The sequence below is a fragment of the Phycodurus eques genome, chromosome 15 (assembly GCF_024500275.1).
Source record: "Phycodurus eques isolate BA_2022a chromosome 15, UOR_Pequ_1.1, whole genome shotgun sequence".
NCBI classification, from domain to species: domain Eukaryota; kingdom Metazoa; phylum Chordata; class Actinopteri; order Syngnathiformes; family Syngnathidae; genus Phycodurus; species Phycodurus eques.
In genome coordinates this window covers 3,227,677-3,250,504 of record NC_084539.1, presented here as the reverse complement: position 1 = coordinate 3,250,504, position 22,828 = coordinate 3,227,677, and the positions used below count along the sequence as shown (strand labels likewise).

Genomic DNA, 22,828 nt, shown 5'->3' with positions numbered 1-22,828 from the left:
TATGGCGAATCAAATATTGCTTTTCTGTAAGTAATGCTGCCATTTCCAGCACCACATTTCTACAGTTGTGGTGATTTGTGATGGGACTGATTTCGGATGCATTTATTTTGCTTTCAGTGAGAACCCACTACCAACAGTAGAGATTGCCATTCGTAACACAGGTGATGCAGACCAGTGGTGTCCCCTGTTGGAGACACTCACAGATGCAGAAATGGAAAAGAAGATCCGAGACCAAGACAGGAACACAAGGTGAGGCACATGGGTGTACACACTATATATGGACATACTCTTATGTACAGAATGTACAGAGTATGAATGAATAAAAAATACTCCACAGTATGGGAAATCAGGCTTCAAAATGATCAAGAACTGAGACATTCAGCTTGCAGACGCTATGGGCGTCTTGCTTAATGCTCTGAAAACCCCGCCTCCCTAGAACTTTCAGCTGTCAATCAAATATGTGCCTTCTGTCACGGCTCCGAAGCGGGGAGATAATTCCAAGTGACCCTCATTGCGTTGGCTCTCACAGGCTGCAGAGAAGCACAATGACCATAGGCCGCGCTGCTTCATTGAGCTCCCGAAACAAGTGAGCAGGGCCCAGCAGCACTCTCTTCAGCTGTAGCTTCTCAGTCACTCTCGGTGGAATTAACACAAAGACTGGAGCTAGCTCCTCGGAAAGGGATCAACATCCATTATGTTGATCCCTTATGTTGGGGGGGGGGAGGCACAAAAAAGGCAAAACACTGGACAAGGAACATATAATCACATATAATCACATATAATCCCCTCGCGCAATTATTTCTCTGAGGTGTCATTAATTACACTGTTATTAACAATGACTGCAGTCGAAAAGTTTAAGTCAAGCGAACCAGAACAACGATCGTTCACAGTAGCATTATGGTTAACACGCCCTCCAGTGCCAACTCTAAAATAACATAGATGTCCAATGTATTAATATGTGAGGCCATTATTTAGAAGTCTTCCCATGGACTCACCACCTGTGGGAGGGGCCATAGGTGTTGGGTCCGGTATGAGATGGGCAGTGGCCTTGGCGATCCAATCCTCAGCGACAAAAGCTTCTATGGCAGGGAAGGAGCCAAAGCTGGTCTGTGGGTTGAAAAAGCGAGTTGCAAAATAACTTTAATAAACTAATTTTTCACATTATATGCCTGAGAGTATTGTTATATTGTTTGTCTGTATGTGATCTCTATTACCCTTCTATGTACCCTGGCTTTGCAGTACTCAAATATAGCATCTCTAGCACCCTCTCTAAATAACATTCGTCAACACAATACCAAAAAATCTCCCGAAAACTGTCAAAAAAACAATAACAAAGAATGCATAGTACCAAATCTATTTAAAATTATGATACACACACCCATTATATGTCACACTTAACATTCGTGTCTTGGAATGTCAATGGCATTCGATCACGGGCAAAGAGAATTAAGATTATGGATTATACCACTAAATTTAAAACAGACCCCCTCCTATTACAAGAAACCCACCTTACTAAGTCAGAAGAAAAATGCCTCATTGACTATAATTTCACTCAGGTTATCTCAGCCTTTTATAACTGTAGACAAAGAGGAGTCTCAATACTAGTCCACAAAAGACTACTTTTTACAATGAATAGTACAGTAGCAGATCCAGAAGGCCGATATATAATTATACAGGGTACAATATTTAACAAGCTTTATATAATTGTCAATGTATATGCTCCAAATAAAGATGATCAAGCTTTTTTTTCACCTTCTCTTCTCACTCTTTTCATGCTGTATGGGAATGTACACCAATTCAATGCTTTTGGTCTTCGGTTATATAAAAACTCTTGTATATTTTAAACTGCAGGATTCCACTTTCCCCAAGATTGGGCATACTTGGCGACTTAAGCATAATTTACCTTAATTTATTTTTAATCATCAACAGATTAAAATAAAACAAAAAAATGTGCCCAATTTGTCATGCGCTGACAGATAACAAAATAAAAAAAGGCTTCCATCCTGTTAATCGCACTGAAGTCTGTCCCATCAGAGAAATGTGCAGTGTTTTGGTTAGGAGAACAGACAACACAACGCAAAAACACACAGCTGCGCAAAGTCAGGACTGGAGAGGAAGAAGAAAAGAGGAGAAAAATATATACATACTGTAATGCCGATTTGTGACATTACCTTCGCTGCTTTAGGCACACGTGGCAGTTAAACTCACAAGGCAACTAGGATGCTTCATGAGACCTGCTGACACGGTCTTACCTGTGAAAAGACCCTTTTCCTCAAACCGCTAAAATGACATTATGATTGACAACCATGACTCAGAATTCCTGTCTGATTTTGTTGCATTATGTAAGATTTCCTTCAACCTAGATCAAGGCGTAACATTCGGAACAAATTTATAGTGTTTGCTTAGTCATTTTGTTTGTGTTTATTTGATTTTTTTTTTTTAAGTAATCAAGAGGTGGGATTGAGTTGGCAAAGTTACTTATATTCACATGAATGCCTTTCCTTTATAATGTATTCTTTTATTGTTCCATATCTCTGGTGTAACTTCTCTGAGCTCTCCAACCTTGCTAAAAGCAGCAAGAAATTGTTTGTCTTATCCAAGGACATTCCCAAGCGGGCTACCACAGCTGGCTGCGTAGCTGGCGGGAATGTCCTGATTAAGGGAATTTACTGAATCTGACTGAAGGACTTCATATTCTGTTTTTTTCTGTCTCCGCTAGTTGGAGCCGCTCTAGTACGACAATAGACAGTCAATTGACAGGGAACACTTTGGACACAGAAAGACATTGACCAAAAAAAAAACAGTCACTGAGCAGTAAAGGGTTGCTAGTTATCTGGTCATACCGGTACTTTGATTGACAATTACAATGATTGACAGAGTGGAGCTTTTCCTGTGTCTGTACAGTACGAGCGCGCATGTTTTTTTTGGTTTGTTTTTTTGGAGGGGGGATTCTCGTTTCATCTTCTCGAGTGCCTGTGAATTTACTTGGGTGGCCCGCCCAAGTAAAGCCTACATAGGGGAAAACTGTGATGAGGTCTTTAGTAATGCAAGAGAGGTTTTTCTTTCAACCCAAAAACGACACAACCTTCAAAGAAGTGGTACCCAACTCAAACTGGTCCATGCTTAACCACCTGACTTCTCTATCCTCAGGGTGCAACCATATCCTCATGGGACGAAGTTGCGAGGCCAAATCATATCTAAATTTAGGCAGATTGAGGTCTCCTTTGTCATAAGGAGCTTGAACAATGTTCATTTTGACTCACTGAGTTTAGTTGTTTCATAGGAAGGAAGAAACCTCTTTTGAGCTCCCTAAAAAAAAAAACTACGGTATGATCAGTGGGATACAATGAAACAAATTAGTCAATTTTCTTCTTTTCTTCTTTCTTCATTCATTCACACTCTACCTATTAAAGACAGAGGGAGGCCAACCCACCCTGTGTATCAATCTTACCTTTATCCAAAAGTTTCAGTTATCTTTATGCGCCTGAGTATTTTCTCACATTTATGCCAAAGTATTTAAACCCATTAGGACAAACTTTCAGTGGATGTATAAGTCCCCTAATGTTCTACACACTTATTTTTTACGGGTCATTTCTAAAAAGCCAAAAACATAGTGTGCTTGGTTGCAAATGAAACAATATTTACCTATGTAATGGGAAAGAAAATCTTTCATTTGGACACTCTCCTCAACTGTGTTAGTAGCGACTTCAAACTGTTTCTGGGACAGCGCCACCCCACCCGCACAGCGCAATGCTGTAATTGCAATTTTCAAAATTGTGCAACGTATGCAACACTGGTCAAATAATAACTGATTTCATGATGTCAAGGCCATTTAGAGCTGGAGACAGCCCTAAATTAGGTGGAGATGGGCACCTCCAAATTTTACTGTATATTATGGAAAAACCCTGATAACTTTATGGATAGAGGATCAACAGTTTAAGAGAGGAGTCAAAGAAGCCAACTACTGTAGGTCAAACTACAAATACAAGTAAAGCAAAAGTAATGAGCCCTATTTAATTTAACCTACTAAATATATGATTGATTTTCTGAAGAAAATACATTTGTCACGGTGTGTAGTTTAAATATTTATTTGAAGAGTCATTTAAAAAAAAAAAGTTTTTAGCTCGTTCTCTTCCTGTCAGCCATTTTGGAGATGAGGTCATTGTTGGGTGTTCGTCAGAAGCAGAGAGCAGTCACAAGCAAAGAAGCGGCAAACCATTTTTAGCAGTTAATCCTGGAAATAGTGCGACAGTCCAGGCAGTGATCAGAGAAGATAATCGAGTCACCATTGACGACATCACCATATTGTCATCATTGATGACATGGCCCTAAAACCATATACATTTTGTCAACCTTTGGAAAATGTTTAGTGGTGGTTCACCTTCCATCCATCTATCCATTTTTTGAGCCACTCCACTTCTGACGGCTAAATGAGGCTGACAGGAAGAGGACAGGCTTAAACAAAACTGTTTTTTTTGGGGGGATAAACCTTCGGCTGTGGCTCAGTTGGTAGAGCGGGTTGTCCGGTGACCGAACGGTCGCCGGTCGGAATCCTGGCACCGACTGTCTGTATGTCGAAGTGTCCTTGGGCAAGACACTGAACCCTCATTTTCTCCCAGTGGAGCTGGCAACGCCTTGCATGGCACCAGCCGCCCATTGGTGTGTGAATGTGAGACTTTGTAAAGCGCTTTGGGCACTGTGATGGTGTTGTTAAAGCGCTATATAAGTGCAGTCCATTACCATTTAGCAAACAAGTATTTAAACTACAAAAAAATCAGGGGAAAAAACAGTTTTTAGTCAATGAAATTAAAATGGGCTTATTACTTTTTGAGGAGGTCATCTGAACATCTCTCCCGCACCTTTTCGGAACAGATTTCAGTACAAATTACTCACATACTCCGACAACCTCTAAAGTGTCACTGCCATCTGTTACTTTAGGATAAAATGTGACAGTTCTTACATAAAAAAAATACAAATAAAAAAAAGTCTCAACCTTTGGACTACGCACATAGCCCAAACATTTTGGTTATTCTGCAAATTGTATATATTTTAAGATAATGACCATAATGTGTCTTTGTAGACGTATGAGACGACTGGCCAACACTGCTCCATCCTGGTAGAAAGAAGTCTGAAGCTACACTGAAGATCTGTCCTACAAGACGTCCTCTGGAGACCAAGGAATGATTGAGAATACTCGCGCAAATGCATGGATACACATCGTAAATATATTGATATGTAGTCAGTGCACACACTTTGAGGAAAGTGACAGATTTTGGAACAAAGCACATATGACCACCTCTGAAAAGCCAATCCCACCTGTGATTTTAGGATAAAATGTGACAGTTATGCAGCAACAAAGATGTCGGTTGTCTTAGATTCAACCTTGACTGCCATCGCTCAAACAGTTTTTCATTATTCTACAAATTATACATATTTTAATAATGGGCGCGCCCGCGACCCTTGTGAGGTTAAGCGGTACAGAAAACGGATGGATGGATGTGTATCAAATGTTTCAGAGGTCGTCTGAAGCTACATCCAATGATCCGTCCTTCAATACATTATCCTGAGACCTAAAGATTATTGAGGATACTCACACATGCATGGATAACACCAATAATATACATTATCAATATGTAGTCAGTGTGACCGATGCTCCCTCTCATCAACTAGTATTATGCACGCATGTATTTCCCTACTCATAGGAATCTTTCACAAACTAGTTTAAAAAAAAACAAAAATCTGTAATTCCTTACCAATACCTAAATCCTTCACTTTCACATTGACGGTTTTAGAAATCACATATTTTTATTGGCTTATACATAAGTGCTTGGAGCTGGGGTACCAGATACACTGTTATATTGTAAATTATAGGATTCACCAAACTAAATATGTTGTTCAAAATACCGCAAAATGTGGGTAGAATGTCTGGAAAGTCAGAATAACCGGCTAGTTCTTCCTGATGGTCTGATGTTGGTGTTTTTAAAATGGCTGAAATGATGAATACATGCGTGTCGATTCCAGCTCGGCTCAAGACGTGTTTATATGTAGAGGCCGTAGATCAATAGACTTTGTTCACTTGCATGCTTTGAACACATAGTTCATACTGTACGTGATACATTACATGGGAAAAATTATTATTTTTGACATTGTCCCTGAGGTCTAGGACTATGGCGTCTTAAAAGTGTTGTGTGCCATGTTGTTCTGACAAATTAGTTTTTTTTTTTTCTACTTGTAACACTGTCATAGTCTGTTCTCTTTGTGAAACTTCTTTGTTTTATATTGAACATAATAAAGGAAATTGCCCAAATGTATATTCCTTAATAGCATGTTTTCATACTGTAGTAGTTTATTGGACATTAAGGTCAATGTCAAGGTGCTTTTATTGTCAATTCTTCAATATGGGTGTACCACAGAGTATTGAAATTACGGTACTCAAGAAGAAGAAGAACCATCTTTTATTGTCATGAACATGCATGCACACGAAATTTGTTCTCTGCATTTAACCCATCACAGTGAACACATACACATGTTAGTGGAACACACTGGAGCAGGGGGCAGCTGAAGCGCCCGGGGAGCATTTCGGGTATCAGTGTCTCGCTCAAGGACACCACAGCCGTGAGCCCGGGGGATGTTGGCGGATGGTCCAGTCGGGGTCTTGAACCTAGGTCCCCCACGGTGGCAGGCGATGATCTTAACCATTGGGCCATGGCTACTCAAGGGCCTGCGGTGCTACAAAGACTACAAAGAATAACATCACTATAAAAAGATAAAAGTATGGTATATACATACAGTATAAAAAATATTAATTGAATGTGCAATCACGGTGAACGACTGGTTAGCACGTCTGCCTCACAGCTCTGAGGACCGGGGTTCAAATGTACCTGTGTGGAGTTTGTATGTTCTCCCCGTGACTGCGTGGGGTTTCTCTGGCTCCTCCGGTTTCCTACCACATCCCAAAAACAGGCATGGTAGGCTGATTGAAGACTCTAAATTGCCCGTAGGTTTGAATGTGAGTCAAAATGGTTGTTTATATGTACCCCGCCTCTCGCCCAAAGATAGCTGGGATGGGCTCCAGCACGCCTGCGACCCTAGTGAGGATGAGCGGAGCAGAAAATTGTGGATGGATGAATGTGCGATAACAAAGATCAGGTGACGTGTGCAACATAGTCAAGGTCAGAGAACCACGGCAAATAAGACATAAATTAGTTGACAAAGCCCCAATGCTACCAAAGTGGCTCGTGTGCGTGTGTGTGCATGTATGTGGGGCGTCTCCTCCCCCTCTACCGTCAGAAGAGGTAGAGGGGGAGGAGATGGCAGAGAGTTCAGATTCCTGACAGCCTGATGAATAAAACTGTCTGAGTTGGCTCGTCCTGGCCCGCGGACTCCGCAGTCCCCTCCCTGATGGCAGCAGACTGAAGAGGCTGTGTGATGGATGGGTGACGTACGCCGCTACGCGGAGGGCTTTGCGGGTGAGGCGGGTGCTGTCAATGTCCTGCAGGGAGGGAAGAGAGATTCCAATGATCTTCTCAGCTGCCCTCACTATGCGATGGAGAGTCTCGCGGCAGGATGTGGTGCAGGCTCCGTACCACACAGCGATGGAGTTGGTCAGGATGCTCTCTATGGTCCCTCTGTAGAACGAGCACATGATGGGGGTCGGGGCTCTGGTTCGTCTCAGCTTGCGCAGGAAGTAGAGACGCTGGTGAGCTTTCTTGGCCAGTGATGAGGTGTTGCTGGTCCAGGAGAGGTTCTCTGTGATGTGCATTCCCAGGAACTTGGTGTTGCGCACTCTCTCCACCGTAGCACCATTGATGTTCAGGGGATCATGCTGGGAGTGCGCTCTCCTGAAGTCAACAACAATCTCCTTGTTTTTTTTCCACTTTTAGGGAGAGATTGTTGTCCGTGCACCACCTGGCCAGACGGCTCACCTCTCAACACGCAACCTTGAGGGGCCCCCATGTTCAGAGTGATGGTGCTGGATGTTGCTGCCAACCCGTACTGCCTGCGGTCTCCCTGTCAGAAAGTCCAGCAGTCAATTGCACATCAAAGTGTTGGGCCCCGGCTGGTCCAATTAGTAGATCAGTCGTTGAGGGATGATGGTATTGAATGCTGAGCTGAACTATATGAACAGCAGTCTGACATGAGTCCTTAGAGTCCAGGTGTGTGAGGGCATAATGGAGCGCAGTGGAGACGGCGTCATCAGTTGACCGGTTGGACCGATATGCAAACTGGAAGTGGTCGAAGGAGTGGGCCAGGGAGGACTTGATGTGGTGCACGACTAGCCGCTCGAAGCACTTCATCAGGATGGGAGCGAGCACAACCGGACGGTAGTCATCGAGGCAGGAGGGAGACGACTTCTGCGGGACCGGAACGATGGTGGTGGCTTTGAAGCACGTATGGACAACACCCTGACTCAAGGAGGTGTTAAAGATGTCCGTGAAGACATTTGTGCGTTCGGGTGCAGTCCCTCAGAACACGACCAGGTATGTTATCTGGGCCCGAGGCTTTTCGTGTATTGATCCTGTCGAGAGATCGTTTCACGCTGTTCCGGGTTAGTGTCAGTACTTGGTCACCAGGAGGGGGTGGAGTCTTGTGTGCAGGGGTGCTGTTGTGTGCCTCAAAGCGAGCAAAGAAGTCATTTGGGTCATTTAGCAGGGAGGTGGAGCTGTCGCAGGTCTGTGGTTTATAGTCTGTAATGGTCTGAATACCACGCCACAGACTCCTCCTCCTTCGCCGTCCGTGGCGCCTCCACTCTGGGGGAGACGCAGGTGTGGGGGACCAACACATCAGTAATCAGCAGACTGCACAGTCCCTCACACCAAATCCTTTTAGTGCATAAGTTGAACAACTCAGTCAGATAGTAATTGTCTTTCATTTCGGGTGATTCCTCTGTCAACTTAGGTCCCAGACCAAACAAACATCTATGCGGGGAATAGATCCTCAGACAATTACAAGTACTAATTCTCCATTTCAGCGACTTCCATTTTCAATTGATCTTTGTTATCCCTCGTGTCAACAAAACAAAAGAACATAAACAACGGCACTGAGAGATCCATATATAATGCTAATTCTGTCAATTTGGACTGCTTTTGGAGAGGGGGAGGACATCTTTCTAATTCAAAGGGATCTGTCAATTACACTTCATAGTTGCATACATTAACTCCATAAGTGTATATGTGACTGTAAAAATTTGACATTATTTCTTCCGCCTTCCACATTTCTTGACCGATTCAAATCATTCCAACGGCAAAATATTTCCCACATTCCCCAAATTCCACAGTTTCCCCCCACATTTCACCAACATTTTCCCCCACAAATTTAAGACAAATTCTACATTTTCCCCTCCTTCTTCCACATTTTCTAACTTTAGTTTCAATCCCCCTTTACCTAAATTCCACATTTCCCCCACATTTAGACACATTTTACATTATTCCTTCCTCCTTAAGCACCTCTTGACCAATTCAAACCATTCCAACTACAAAATATTTTCCACATTCCCCACAAGACACAAGTTCCAGTTTGAACACACATTTGACATTTCCCCGCCATTCCAATAACCTCATTGTGCCATAGTCTACCTTATTCTCTCCTGCTTCAATGTTTCATGACCAAAAGTCCAAAGCATTTTTCACATGACCCAAATTCCACCTTTGTACACATTGAAATATGCACCTTGCCCCCACATTAAGACAGGCAACATCCAAGGGTCCTGTTGATGTAGTCATTAAAAACTAAGAAAAGGTATCAAAATGTCATCAAACGTTATTTGTTATCTTACTTTGAGAAAGTCGTTGAAATAGTGAGACAACTGGTACATTCGCAACAGGGTGACTTTTGAATTGTAACTGTCTACATTTCCATAGTAATCCTCCCAAAACGGACGACATCTCATGCATATAAATCAAGTGTGTGGTGTGTTCTTGAGTTGAATGAAAGTCAATTGTTCTTTCTTTCTTTTTGTGTTCTTTAATTTGATCACCCACTCTGGAAAAAAACGAACGCGTGCGCTCTAATTTTACTTTGAAAACGTTGACCCGGATCTAGCTAGCCCCGATGACTTCGCGCGGAGCAACCTCCGGGATACGAGGCTTTGTGTTGGTGGCCTCTCGGGTCTTCGAATATTGACCTCGCCTTGACCGGACGCTTTGGTGCGACTCGGCGCGATGATGCAACGAAAGGTTTGCTCCATCTCGTTTTGGCTGGCGTTGAATCAAGTGAATCGATTGTTCGACTGCCCAGCGCGGACAATGACTTCGTGCTGTCGGCGTGCGGAACCGATGCCCAAACACAACTGACGAGATGCCCGTCGTCGTGTTTGGACATTGGAGGAAATGATATCCGGATATATTTCTGGTGTCGAGTGTATGCTCTCAGGCGCAGAGCCCCTCTGCTAGATAAACGCTATCGTGAAGGATCGGTGCTTAACGATTTGCAAGAATGTATTTACCGTTGGCCTTATCGACAAGTTGTGTGTTTATTCTCATTGTTCCTCATTTGGAAATCATCACGACGAATTGACGTCCAGTTTTTGCTTGAAGTGGCCCATCGTGGGAAGCAATTCTCTGCAAAAGCCCCTTCACTGTCCATCAGCTGCACGAGACATCCGAATGAATGGATGGAATTTCTTGTTTCCGGTTTCATAGCAACACCAAAGAAATAGTTAGCAGAACAGTAGCGCCTTGAGATACGAGTTCAATTCGTTTCGTGACCTCCGTAACTCAATTCGCTCCTATCGCACATGATTTCCCACTGAAATGAATGGGAATGGCATTAATCCGTTCCACCCCCCCCCAGAAAAAAATATTGTCGTGATGTGTATGTATTTCAATTATCAAGAATATTGAAACAACGTTGCCAATAAGTTATTGAATCAACATTGAAAATCAGATGTTGCTTCTACGACATTTTGCACAATATGAATATTGAAACGACAGAAATTCTGACTAGAGAACAACAGAATTTCAATAGTATTTCAATTATCGGGAATATTGGAACAACAGTGGAGTTTCAATTGAGTTTCAACTGTAGTAAACTGATATCCAGGCCTAAAAACCCTGTTTATTCTACAGACAGGATGTGGAAAAGTGATGAAATCCTAGAAAGTACTACACCTGACAAATTTACGTGCATAAACCCATATTTATTGCAATTGTACAGTATTCCCAATTCCTGGTGCTGGCGTCCGCTCCCACCTGGTCTGTCTGGTGCATACCGCAGCCATTGCAGTACGAATGCATCGAAATAGAAGAAGAAAAAGCAGAATTAAAAGAAAGTTAAACCAACTTTAAACCAGCATTATCTTTATTTTCACTTGGATTTTAAATTACTCTTATGTCAACATTAAATGTTAAATTGTAGATGTTTAACTCCCTTGTTATTTTAGTTTACTCCTGTGAGTTCAAACTACAAATCTGCACTGACCGACTTCCAAATTATGATGCAAATGTATTTTTTGTTGATACATATGACAGTCGATATAATTTTCAGGTAATCAACTTTGTGAATGTAATGTTGTAATTTTTTTAACAAACCTCCCGATGTTTTTTTTGGGGGGGGAAATAAAAACTTAAAATGCAATGTTCCAAATTATTTCGCACAGCAGTTTCCGGACATTTGACAGGTTTCAACAGGTACACATTTCAAATTTTGGGGGGAAATTGTGGACGTCGTGTCCTCCGGGCCAAAGAGGAAAAGAACCATCCGGACTGTTATGGACGCAAAGTTCAAAAGCCGGCATCTGTGATGGTACGGGGCCGTGTTAGTGCCAATGGCACGGGTAACTTACGCATCTGTGAAGGCACCATTCATGCTGAAAGGTACATGCAGGTTTTGGGGAAACATATGCTGCCGTCCAAGCAATGGCTTTTTCATGGACGCCCCTGCTTATTTCACCAAGACGATGCCAAACGTGTTACAACAGCATGGCTTCATAGTCAAAGAGTGCGGGTTCGAGACTGGCCTGCCTGCTGTCCAGACCAGTCTCCCATTTAAAATGTGTGGTGCATTATGAAGCGTAAAATACGACGACGGAGACACCAGACTGTTGATCAGCTGAAGCTGTACATCAAGCAAGAATGGGAAAGAATTCCACCTACAAAGCTTCAACAATTAGTGTCCTTAGTTCCAAAACGTTTATTGAATGTTGTTAAAAGAAAAGGGGATGTAACACAGTGGCAAACATGACCCTGTCCCAGCTTTTTTGGAACGCTTTTTTGCAGCCATAACAAGTTGATGATTATTTGCTAAAAACAATAGTTTATCAGTTTTAACATTAAATATCTTGTCTTTGTAGTGTATTCAATTAAATATAGGTTGAACATGATTTGCAAATCATTGTATTCTGTTTTTATTTAGGTTTAACACAACGTCCAAACTTCATTGGAATTGGGGTTGTAAGAAACATGAAAGTCAAACAACAAAATGCTGGATAAATAGATTTTGAAACCAAAAGTCGAGGATAATAGTCTGTTCAACTATTGCAATAGGTCACCATTTATTAATTTTTTGGGAAATGTTATAGATGTTAGCAGGAATCATGGTTGTTGACACACAATTTGCTTTCACCAGCCATATTGAAACGAAACAAAAATGCTGTTTTGCTGGTAGATGTGATACATAAAAGATTTTGAGATCAGAAATAGTCTTAACTCTTATTAAATCGTCACATCCACCATTTGGTATAACATCACATACAGCCTGCACAACCCTTTTAACTCATTCACTGCCAGCCATTTCCCTGCCAGGCATTTTCGAGCAATTTCACAAATTTTTCAAGCCCCATAGAATATTGTGTACTATGGCTATGTAAACAAACAGAAAGATCACACTCTATTCTTTCATCAGAAAAAAACATTTGTCTCTAGCTTATACCGTTCTTTAGTAATCAGCAGTCAAATAAAGGCTACTTTCAGCCAAATCTGTTTCTGGAAGGGAAAAAAACTGAGAAAACAGCCTTTTTGTGAAAGCAGACAGATCAATCAGAACAATGCCTTTGACACCAATTATTTTTTCTTTTGTGAAAATCTCAAACATCTGAACATAAAACAACACTGAGAAAGTACTTTTGGCAGAAAAAAATAATTTATTTAAAGTATAACTACAGAATTTACATTAGATAAAAATGCATGAACAAATGGGGCTCCTACACATGCACTTTTTTTTTTCTAAGGCGTCATTCCTGTCGGTCGCAGGAATGTTTTTTTTTTTTTTTTAGATTTTTTTTTCCATTTTGTCATCTCTTTTCCGCCATTATGGTTGCCTTGTCTCATTGTCTCTTGCACCCCAGCCGTATCAGGGGGTTCGGTACCCCATACTCCCGAAGCACCCCCCACAGGACTCCCCGAGTCCACAAAACACATGTACACTGTTTGGGTGAACTCCAATGCACCCTCGAGGACCCTGCCGAGGGTGTAGAGCTGGTCCACTGTTCCACGGCCAGGACGAAAACCACACTGTTCCTCCTGAATCTGAGATTCGACTTCCCGACGGACCCTCCTCTCCAGCATCCCTGAATAGACCTTACTAGGGAGGCTGAAGTGTGTGATCCCCCTGTAGTTGGAACACACCCTCCGGTCCCCCTTCTTAAAAAGGGGGCTCAAACCCCAGTCTGCCAACCCAGAGCCACTGTGCCCGATGTCCACGCGATGTTGCAGAGGCGTGTCAACCAGGACAGCCCCACAACATCCAGAGCCTTTAGGGACTCCGGGCGAATCTCATCCACCCCCGGGGCCTTGCCACCGAGGAGCTTTTTAGCTACCTCGGTGACCTCAACCCCAGAGATAGGAGAGCCCGCCTCAGAGAAGCCAGACTCTGCTTCCTCATGGGAAGGTGTGTCGGTGGAATTGATGAGGTCTTCGAAGTATTCTCCCCACCGACTCACCACCAGGTGGTGATCAGTTGACAACTCCGCCCCTCTCTTCACCCGAGTGTCCAAGACATGGGGCCGCAAGTCCAATGACACGACCACAAAATCGATCATCGAACGGCGACCTAGGGTGTCCTGGTGCCAAGTGCACGTGTGGACACCCTTATGCTTGAACATGGTGTTCGTTATGGACAATCCATGATGAGCACAGAAGTCCAATAACAGAACACCGCTCGGGTACTGACCGTGGAGGGGGGCCGTTCCTTCCAATCACGCCCTTCCAGGTCTCACTGTCATTGCCCACGTGAGCATTGAAGGTCCCCAGCAGAACGATGGAATCCCCAGTGGGAGCGCTCTCCAGCACCCCCTCCAATGACTCCAAAAAGGGTGGGTATTCTGAACTGCTGTTTGGTGCGTAGGCACAAACAACAGTCAGGACCCGTCCCCCGACCCGAAGGCGGAGGGAGGTTACCGTCTCGTCTACCGGGGTGAACCCCAACGTACAGGCGCCGGGGGGCAATAAGTATACCCACACCTGCTCGGTGCCTCTCATCGTGGGCAAACCAAACCTTCTCGAGAGGACTGGTACCAGAGCCCAAGCTGTGTGTGGAGGCGAGTCAGAGTATATCTCGTCGGAACTTCTCTACCTCACACACCAGCTCGGGCTCCTTCCCTGCCAGAGAGGTGACATTCCACATCCCTTGAGCCAGCTTCTGTAGCCGGGTGTCGGCTCGCCAAGGTCCCTGCCTTCGGCCATCGCCCAGCTCGCACTGCACCCGACCCCTATGGCCCCTCCCACAGGTGGTGAGCCCATGGGAAGGGGGAGCCACGTTACCCTTTCGGACCCCCATGGGTGCCGGCCACTAGTCGCTCGCCTTCGAGCCCCACCTCCAGGCCTGGCTCCACAAGGGAGCCCCGGTGACCCGCGTCCGGGCTACACAGACATCATTTAAACCAATAATAAAGTAAATCGACAATGACATGACAATGACAACAATGCTTCAGACATAAAAACATTTTTAAAATCGAAATCTCAGGGGCAGAAAAAAACTTAAAATCGAAATCACAGGGCAGAAAATGTGCTACAGAATAGAAGCTATCACGGCAATACATCGATTAAGAAGGCTGTAAAGTCAGAAATTAGGTACAGCTATTTACTCAAATATCACAAATTATTTGAATTTTTTTCCCTCGATGTCTGGAAATTAGGGTCTGGAAAAAGTACGGAATTGGGAAATCCCAAATTGGTAAGGAACCCTGTGGCCTCCTTTATTGTCATTGGTAAAGCAATGTAGAAAAAGGATTCCGCTTAAATTTACTTCCCTGTGGTTGCAATGGCCTTTGAACATACTTTCCAGTACTGGCTTTTTTTTGTTGCTTTTTGTCTGATGCTGCAAACTCAAACCAATTCCAAATGGCTGACAAAACTGTACCTCCTCTGGTATAATTGGCTTTTTGCTCTTGGCCGCAATTTAATCAGTGTAAACCTTGCACGGCAGCCTGGATGTGCATTCTCATACATAAATAAATAAAATTGGATAAAAAAAAACAAATTTGATGAACTAGTAATTGATTCATCACTTGGCGCTAATTTGTGCCATGATTTATACTGACTACTACATGCAGAGTTTGTCCAGGGGAAAGGCTCAGAAATGAAACAACACTCTACTTCAACTGTGAGAGAGCATTGTCACAGCAAAATTCATCCGATAATCGTCCGACATGGTGGTAGGTGACAATAGCCCAAAAATATTCATGATTTTAAAGAGTTTGTGTTTATTTGCCTGTTTGTAGAGTTCTGCTTTTTTCTGAACTTTGGACGTTGAAACAATTGCTTTATTCATGCCACTTTTCCAGCCTTTCCACACCCCGCCTACCAGTTTGGGAAGCTGTGGCCTAGTGTGAGTGCACCCTTACGGCAGCAGTCTATCATATCATCATATCATCTGTGTTTTTGTTTTAGGTGTAAATGATTGCTGTCATGACTGGAGCTGAGACTGAGGATGATATTCCTTTTGGTGAAAGGAAAACAGTCACAGATTTTTGTTATCTCCTGGACAAATCAAAACAACTTTTCAATGGATTAAGGTTAGACTTGACTTTGTCACTTTCTTATTCCACATATAGGAGCTATCATATTTCCCAAAATTAGTTTTGGTGTAAAATCTATTGAATCATTGTAATACCAACTAATCTCATACAATTGTGCAAGTATACAGTACCTTGTGGGATGAAAAAAAAAAAAGTTGTTTGCTGTTCAGGTCATGATTTGTATCTTAAGTGAAAAGGAAGAGTTGTACTCTTTCTTTCAACTCCAGGACAACTCTTAAGGTCAAACACTGTCTTTTGTGGGATACCTTTTTGACCTACAATTGTATCCCTTTGTATAGATTTTAAAACAATTAATTTCAAGTCCATGCACAGTGGAAGCGCGGTTCACAAATGCCCCTGTTCACAAGCAAATCGGTTGGCAATCAAAATCTGAGGACAAGTCAAGTTTATTTGTATAGCCCTTAATCACAAAAGAGTCTCTAAGGTCTTCCCAGGCCCACAGTTGACAATGATTCCCAACATCCCCAAATGTAGACCCCCTCCCCACTTGGGCAAGGAAAAACTCAAAACGCCATTTTGGGAAAAAATAAACCTTGAGAAGGGACAGCAGATTGGGGGATTCCCCTTTCAGGATGACAAGGTGACAATGGATGTCGAGTGGCCAACATCTATCACGTAGTATGGTGCTGTACAATGTTAATTAAGATGACATAAGAGTCCATTTAAAGAGATGATGCGCCTTCAGGAAAGTGGTTCTGTTTCAGGACCTGCCAACCAACAACATTTCAACATCGTTCGGGTGGAATCACCCTTGTTTCAGTTGTAACAATTCAACTTAATGGAACAATTCAGTTCCCTTTAGTTGTCACAATGGTCGAGGAGGCACTTGAAAGCCAACAGGGGCTGTGTCTTGCTTGTTAATGGTTTGAATTGATTAAATTACTTAATCTCTTCAGAAGGGGGGCAGCATTACCAGTGGTGCTGTAAATGGATTAGAAAGAAAAGAGTGACAGACACACCAACATAGTAATTGCGTACGTTTTAGGTCTATCTTAGAAACTCAGAAGGATTTTTAACCAACACAACATTCCGGTACACTTCAATCCTGGTAACACCCTGATCTGAGATAAAGGCTGGTACGTCACAAAGACTGAACAACCCATACACAGAAAAACCATCCGTCCATGCTGTCCAATGCAGAGAGGAGTACAGTGTACAGATTTATATATTAGACTTTACAACGATCTGATCGGCCTGATCGGCTGATCGGCTTTAATGTCATTCGCCGAATTGATCGGCTACGCAAAAGACATTTAGTCTGCGTCGCCATTGTGTGCAGTATATTTGAATCCAAAAGCTGGTTTATTTTTAGCCTTGTCGCGTGTCTTTTGACGTAGCACTGTGAAGATCTGACAGCCAATAAAGTTAATAAAAAAAAGAAAGTCAGCGGTGTGGTACAGACACGTAATTCCTGGATCAGACTACAAGACACATTTGGTCTTTCACGATTGCACTATGCGCTATAAAATCTTGTATTCCGATACCACCGCATCCCGTCTTTTACGATCACTGGGCTTTATCTTGTCAACTTAAACACAACCGGATACACTCGTTACCATGGCCACGACAACAACAATCGATCGGGTTATGTGTATTATAAGAATAAAATGGGGAAAAACGTGTGCAGGTGCTCACCGGTGCTCGGGAGAGGACTTTAATTCAAGACTTGCTTGAGGTATGTTCACGTACTTTTAATATGATACGGCTCTCGCAAGCAGGCAACAAAACGTAATGTAGCATAGCAAGCTAATGCTAGCACTAACGGTTGTACCGGCATTCTGTCGAATCATGCTCTTAAGTTTTGGTGTGTGTGAAGTAATTTAATTACAATAAAGGAATTTAATTAAAGTAAGTTAGCACCCGTTATTTCTGTCATGTTGTAATGTTGGTTTGACCTGACAAGATATTTTTAAAGAAACTCAGTATACAGTACAGTATACAGTGTCATTTAAATAGACCCCTGGGTCTGATGCCGCCCCTCGATTGATTGGGTGGGGTCCCCAGCCGCCGCGGTGTGGCCACAGCAATTACAGGACACTTCTGTCAGTCTTTGAAACCGTTTTACATGCACAATTTACTTGCATGTATCCGCAGACACACACCCCTAAGACTCTTTCACTCGGTGTGGGGTCACGCACTTACTGCAGCAAATAACTCATGAATATGCAAATCGCTTGTGTATCCCCTCACTTATACTCTCATCCTGTAGACTTTTATAATTTACATAATTAATGCCACACTTCAGTTGTTAAGCCGGGTCCACGACCCTTGTACTGCATGCTTCTTCTCCTGTCCTTGTCCTGTTCTATCTTGTCCTGCCCTTCCCTCACAGGGTGTAGCACTACATATTTAATGTTTCAATGTTGTAGATAATGTAATGATTTACTTCTCTCAGCCTGTTTACAATTAGTGCTTTGTCTTTTGTCTTTGTTTCTCTCTCCCTTCCAGAAACTTTGTTCTGTTCGACTGATCAACTCTGATTCTCAATAAACCTCAATAATAATACCACAGCGGAAGCTTAAAAAGTCCACTGTGACACAGTCAAACTGTTCCGGCATAAAAGGGATACAGATTTTCCATTCTGCTTGACCTAACAGCCAAACAGGACAAAAAAGGAAAAATCTTGTGATTGGTTATCGTCTTTTTAAACTCGCTGATCGGTGATCGGCCCCAAAAATCCTGATCGTGTAAAGCCTAGTATATATTGGGCAAACCAAGTAGCGGACGCATGTAACAACACAGATGGGCTAACTTTACAGGTCAAGACCCAGCTGTCTGCCTCCACCTCAATGAAAACAGCACTCTGTTTAGGACAAAAATGTATTGATTTTGGACAGAGAAGACAGATTGTTTAAAAGAGGGGCGAGGAGTCCATTTACATCAAGATTGAAAAACAATCTCTAAACAGATGAGTGGGTTTACGAAATCACCGATCTCAAACATATAATGCAGTCCTTTCATCCCTTCTGAAGATGTACAGTAATTTAGCCACTTACCAATAAAAAAACAAGACAGATACACTTTTGTCCTTCAGGTGCCTCCACAAGCATTGGTACAACTGAGTGGAAAATTTACCAGGATAATTTGTCCCAAACAACTGTCTTTGGCTGCCAGAGGCCTCTCTCTAATGGATCTTAAAGACTTATTTTGCGTCCAAAAAAGTGAACCTTTCTCGGCTGGGGTGCGCCTCTAACTTAGAGGATAAATATTTGGGTTTCCCCACAAACACTCAAACTAGAGTTAGCCTACTGTATCTAGGCTTGTGCATGAACTGCTAAAGCCTGCTCGAATGAGAGGTGAACCATCTTATGAGACAACAAGAACAGTCCAGTTGTGATCGATTAAATGCCCTGAGAATCTTAAATAGTTGTGATTTGTTTTAATTGAATATTTTTTTTCATGAATGCATGTGATGATATTTTTCTCCTATATGCTTCGATCATTTTGCTGCAGGGACCTTCCTCAGTACGGACACAAGCAGTGGCAGTCCTACTTTGGGCGAACGTTTGATGTTTACACCAAGCTGTGGAAATTTCAGCAGCAGCACAGGTTATTTCCTTCAGTGGTTATTTTTCATAATTTGCATCTTTAATTCCATGTTTTTAGTTTCAAAGCTGTCATTTTGCCAGATTTATGAGTTCCAGATGGCAATTTGATTACAGTGATTTCATAATGAATAAAGTAGCACAAAAAATGAGGTCAAATGTATTCAATCACAGTTTTTCATGTTTTTAATTGAAAAGTTTTTTGAACCATGCAAAATATCTGGTTTTTGGTTATTTGATTTTTATTTTGTATTATTTGTTCAAATAAAAGTGGAAGAAATGCCAATTAAATAAATGTGATACACCTTTAACCACCTTTTTATTGTGGAACCAGAGGCTTCAAGCTCAGCCTCATCTTTTTTACAATATATCTATAACATGTATAGTATCTCGAGTCTATAAACGTTTGACAATGTACAATACACATAAATTTAGAGTAGACAATCACTCTCAAAGGTGAAAACCCATCTCCACCAGAACCCACACAACGCTGACAATTGGGTGTTCTTTATACAAACCAAGTTATTTGAAACTTTGTTAAACGAAACACATCACTGAGTTAATAAATCATACATAGAGCACAATACACATCAGCATGGTCTTACAGCAGGGCGCGCACTTGCTTGAATGCTGGGCTGTGCTGTTCAAGCAGGTCCATCTGCAAATTCCTCAAATTTCACGCAGTTACTGCAAACAGAAGAATCAAAACAAATCAGAAAAAGCAAAACAACAAAGAAGTGAACCAATGTGTTGTGCAGCCATGTTGTTGCTGGGCCAGAAAGCGGGGGAAACCTTTGAGGGCTTTTGTCTGTTTGCATGCTGACATGCTACAACTGCCAGATCATAAAGGAAACTAGGAAAATAATAGAATGGGTAAAGTGTTTTATTTTGTACATGTACATCAACATTTATTCTCTGCATTCAGAGATGCCAAGTGTTCCGGTTTGGCCGTATTTTGATACGGCAGTTACCATGTATTCAATTCAATTGAATTAAACAGCAACAGCATTGATGTGCGAAAACCCGGATAGTAGGAACATAATCCGACACAAAAAACATTCCAGATTGAAAACACAGACATTGTCCTTCACAAAAAAACACACTGTAAAGGTTTTAAAATCATTTGCTGTTGATGAGAATACGATTTTTATTCCTTACCAATCATTGGGAATTGTGGCTCCAGTCATGTGCCGCTGAAGCACACAGATTTGTTCTTTCATTTTAAGAAAGTAGTCATAATATCTACTGGATGTGTCTAAAAAAGAAACCTACCCTGACCACAAAATCAATATATATTTATGTCAACCTCTCCAACATCCGTTGATGAAACAAAGCCTGTCCAGGATGATTGTAGTACTGAGGTCTAGAATGGACAGTCACTGAGGACCTCCGTGAGAAGGAAAAAACAATTGGTGCTATTTTTTGCAAATGGAAGAATAAAAAATAAACACCAGTCGACCCAGTCTGGCACTCTTGCAAGACGTAGTTAGTGCAGCAAAGATGGGCCACGTGTTGGCGTTAAAGTTCCCAAGCATCCATCCATCCATTTTCTGAGCCGCTTCTCCTCACTACGGTCGCGGGTGTGCTGGAGCCTATCCCGGCTATCATCGGGCAGGAGGCAGGTTACACCCTGAACTGGTTGCCAGCCAATCGCAGGGCACATACAAACAAACAACCATGCTGCCAGTTCCCAAGCAACAGCCTTAAAATACTAAAGACTTAAGTACACTGTTGATGAAGATGACTTGCAGCTGGTCCAGGCTCCAACTCATCTTTCCACTCCTGCACATAGACACACACACATACTCCCAAAGAAGGAGGAGTTCAAGGTGATGAGGCAGCAGCCCTGACAACTACTTTCACGGAGTTAAACTCTACTCTCACTGAGGAGCTACGGAACTGCGGGTTGTTCCGGGTGCCTACGACAGCTGCGACCCCCACTCCTGCGTCACGCCCAGATGAAGGCACCACGAACGGCAGAGGAAGCAGAAACGGGTCATGCCCGAAGGTATTTGAGCTAGGCTAGCGGCTTAACCACGGAAGCCAGCTGATCCTAGGAGATAAGTTGTCTGGAGCTTCACGCCCCTGGTATGTCTTGGACGCTCTCACTGGAGCGATTTGCAGCCGAGTGTGAAGCGGCTGGGATGAGAATCAGCACCTCCAAATCTGAGACCATGGCCCTCAGTCGGAAAAGTGTGGCGTGTATCTTGGGGTATTGTTCACTAATGAGGGAAGAATGGAATGGGTGATCGACAGGCGGATCGGTGCACTTTGTATCGGTCCATTGTGGTAAAGAAGGAGCTAGCTCTCAATTTACTGGTCGATCTACTACGTTCCTACACTAATCTGTGATCACGAGCTGTGGGCCGTGACCGAAAGAACAAAATCCCGGATACAATCTGCCGAAATTAGTTTTCTTCGCAGGGTGTCCGGGCTTTCCCTTAGAGATAGGTTGAGAAGCTCGGTCATCTGGGGGGATCTCAAGAGTAGAGCCGCATCTGATTCACAATGTTTTTACCCCCCTGAGAGGAGCCTACAAGGTCATTCCCCTCCCCCACTTCGGCACCTCAGATCAACTCACTGTTATGCTAAGGGTCCCTTGAGGCACTTAAATACAGTTTTGCCACCACAGACTGGACCATGTTCAAACAGGCTGTGACCTACAACTCCATCACAGACCTTCAGGAGTATACAAAGACTGTTACTGCCTACATCAGCAAGTGTATGGATGATGACCCCACCACTAAGTCCATCACTGTCCGTGCTAATCAGAAGCCATGGCTGTCGGGGGAGTTCTACAGACTAATGAAGGTCCTCAATGCGGCTTTTAGGTCTGGGGATGAGGAGGGCCGAAGACAACCAGGGCTAATCTGTCCGTGGACCATCATCCCATCCTGATGAAGTGCTTCAAGCGGCTAGTCATGCACCACATAAAGTGACCCCCCCCCCCACCCTCCTCCTCCTTGGACCCCTTCAAGTTTGCATATCGGTCCAGCCAGTCAACTGATGACGCCGTCTCTACCGGCCTCCACTCTGTCCTCACACACCTGGACTCTAAGGACTCATATGTCAGAATGCTGTTGCTAGACTTCAGCTCAGCATTCAATACCATCATCCCTCAACTACTGATCTACAAACGGGACCAGCTAGGGCTCAACACTTCAATGTGCAACTGGCTGATCGACTTTCTGGCCGGGAGACTGCAGGCAGTACGGGTCGGCAGCAACACATCCAGCACCATCACTCTGAACAGTGGGGCCCCTCAAGGTTGTGTGTTGAGCCCCCTCCTCTTCACCCTGCTGACCTATGA

At 43.1% G+C, this 22,828-nt stretch overlaps 2 protein-coding genes across 3 annotated transcripts in view; both read left to right on the top strand.

Annotated features, from left to right (window-relative positions):
• The window catches only part of LOC133414016 (SWI/SNF-related matrix-associated actin-dependent regulator of chromatin subfamily B member 1-like), a 32,086-nt gene extending 25,788 nt beyond the window's left edge, over positions 1-6,298 (top strand). Inside the window, exons 8-9 of the mRNA XM_061699048.1 lie at positions 118-249; positions 5,081-6,298. Of these exons, the coding sequence (XP_061555032.1) occupies positions 118-249; positions 5,081-5,120 (172 nt within the window). The 3' untranslated portion in view covers positions 5,121-6,298. The remainder of the gene's footprint in view (positions 1-117; positions 250-5,080) is intronic.
• Positions 6,299-10,060: 3,762 nt separating this feature from the next.
• The window catches only part of scai (suppressor of cancer cell invasion), a 117,604-nt gene continuing 104,836 nt past the window's right edge, over positions 10,061-22,828 (top strand). For both annotated transcript variants that reach the window (XM_061698418.1, XM_061698417.1), the window contains exons 1-3: positions 10,061-10,175; positions 15,825-15,949; positions 19,427-19,522. In XM_061698418.1, coding sequence (XP_061554402.1) covers positions 15,831-15,949; positions 19,427-19,522 — 215 coding nt within the window. In that variant the 5' untranslated portion in view covers positions 10,061-10,175; positions 15,825-15,830. The remainder of the gene's footprint in view (positions 10,176-15,824; positions 15,950-19,426; positions 19,523-22,828) is intronic.